The following is a 1,103-nucleotide window of genomic DNA, read 5'->3' as shown; positions in this document are numbered from 1 at the left end:
AGAACAGTTTTTTGATTGAAAAGACTAAATATAAAGTACTACATATGATTGTAGGCATGGCTTTGTAATCATGCTCTTGTTGTTAGGGGCCTCTTCAAACTGGGGCAGCAAATTTATTTTGTAATGACATATTCAGGCATCCGTCAGAAGAGACAGTAACTGCGAGCTAAATATTTTATTATACTGTATTATATAATTGTTAATTTGTTACTTCTTTTTAATTAGAGAATGGTTAAAAGTGTCATTGGTGGAAATAAAGAAAAATTTGTTGTTGATTCTTCAATTAAGCATGTGAATTCTCTCATGGTGACCTTTAGATATGAAGAGAGGCACAAGGTATCATCATACATAGGTGAAATTGATACACATTGTCATCATAGGTACTTACTCGAAGTGGAAAATATTTAAACAAGGCTACCAAGTCTCTTGCACTTTTACTTATAGGGTATATGAAAGCAAATGAAGCATCTTGCCCTAATTATGTCAGACTTTTAGCAATTTTGGTAAGAAAGAGGTCTTATGACTAATTAAATTAATATTGTTTTTTAGAGAAAATATGCAATAGAAACATCAGATATTACTGAAAAGAAAAATTTCTACCATTCCTTTAAGTTGTGGACTAACAGCAAGTATGCTGAATTAAGTGAAGAGGACAGGAAGTCAATAATGGAAGAAGATGGATCAATTTGTTACAATACCACCTTATCAGCTACAAGTGGTAGTAACAGTGGGTGGGATTCAGAGGTGGAAGCTACTCCCAGTCCATATAGTTGTGCTTACACTTAAAACGTTAATCATTTATTCACAATTCAGAACACTTCATTATTCATTCTTTGATTATTTACCCATTACCAATGATGATAGTACAATGATTATGATACTTAATGAGTTTTGAAACTATGTTTTATGACTGACCTGTACCAGTGCAGATTATGTGTTGAATCATCCCTGATAGCTCAACTTTAATGGCCCATTAATGATGCTATCAGTGGTGACACAGTAATGACTATCAGCTCTCGATTTATCAGATAAACAGTACTGTATCGTTATTGATGATGATCATGGCTGTCATTTTCATGATGTCAGGAATGGTCCCATCATGA

At 33.4% G+C, this 1,103-nt stretch overlaps 1 protein-coding gene across 1 annotated transcript; it reads left to right on the top strand.

Moving 5' to 3' along the window:
* The first annotated feature begins 215 nt into the window (after window positions 1-215).
* LOC109584782 (uncharacterized) lies at window positions 216-861 on the top strand. The gene is made up of 3 exons (XM_020000643.1): window positions 216-336; window positions 381-503; window positions 550-861. Exons 1-3 carry the CDS (start codon window positions 229-231, stop codon window positions 784-786), a joined length of 468 nt encoding a protein of 155 aa, XP_019856202.1. The 5' UTR covers window positions 216-228; the 3' UTR covers window positions 787-861.
* The last annotated feature ends 242 nt before the right edge of the window (window positions 862-1,103 follow it).

This window comes from Amphimedon queenslandica, unplaced genomic scaffold, assembly GCF_000090795.2.
Source record: "Amphimedon queenslandica unplaced genomic scaffold, v1.1 AMPQUscaffold_13166, whole genome shotgun sequence".
In the NCBI taxonomy this organism is placed as follows: domain Eukaryota; kingdom Metazoa; phylum Porifera; class Demospongiae; order Haplosclerida; family Niphatidae; genus Amphimedon; species Amphimedon queenslandica.
Note: the sequence above shows the minus strand (reverse complement) of the source record. Positions and strands in the feature narration are given on the sequence as shown.

What these genes read in the sequence shown, in the direction of transcription:
- LOC109584782 (XM_020000643.1), top strand. Translation starts at nt 229, where the DNA reads ATGGTTAAAAGTGTCATTGGTGGAAATAAAGAAAAATTTGTTGTTGAT. An exon ending in GATATGAAGAGAGGCACAAG is followed by an intron (nt 337 to 380) that starts GTATCATCATAC and finishes TTGTCATCATAG; the next exon opens with GTACTTACTCGAAGTGGAAA. An exon ending in TCAGACTTTTAGCAATTTTG is followed by an intron (nt 504 to 549) that starts GTAAGAAAGAGG and finishes ATTGTTTTTTAG; the next exon opens with AGAAAATATGCAATAGAAAC.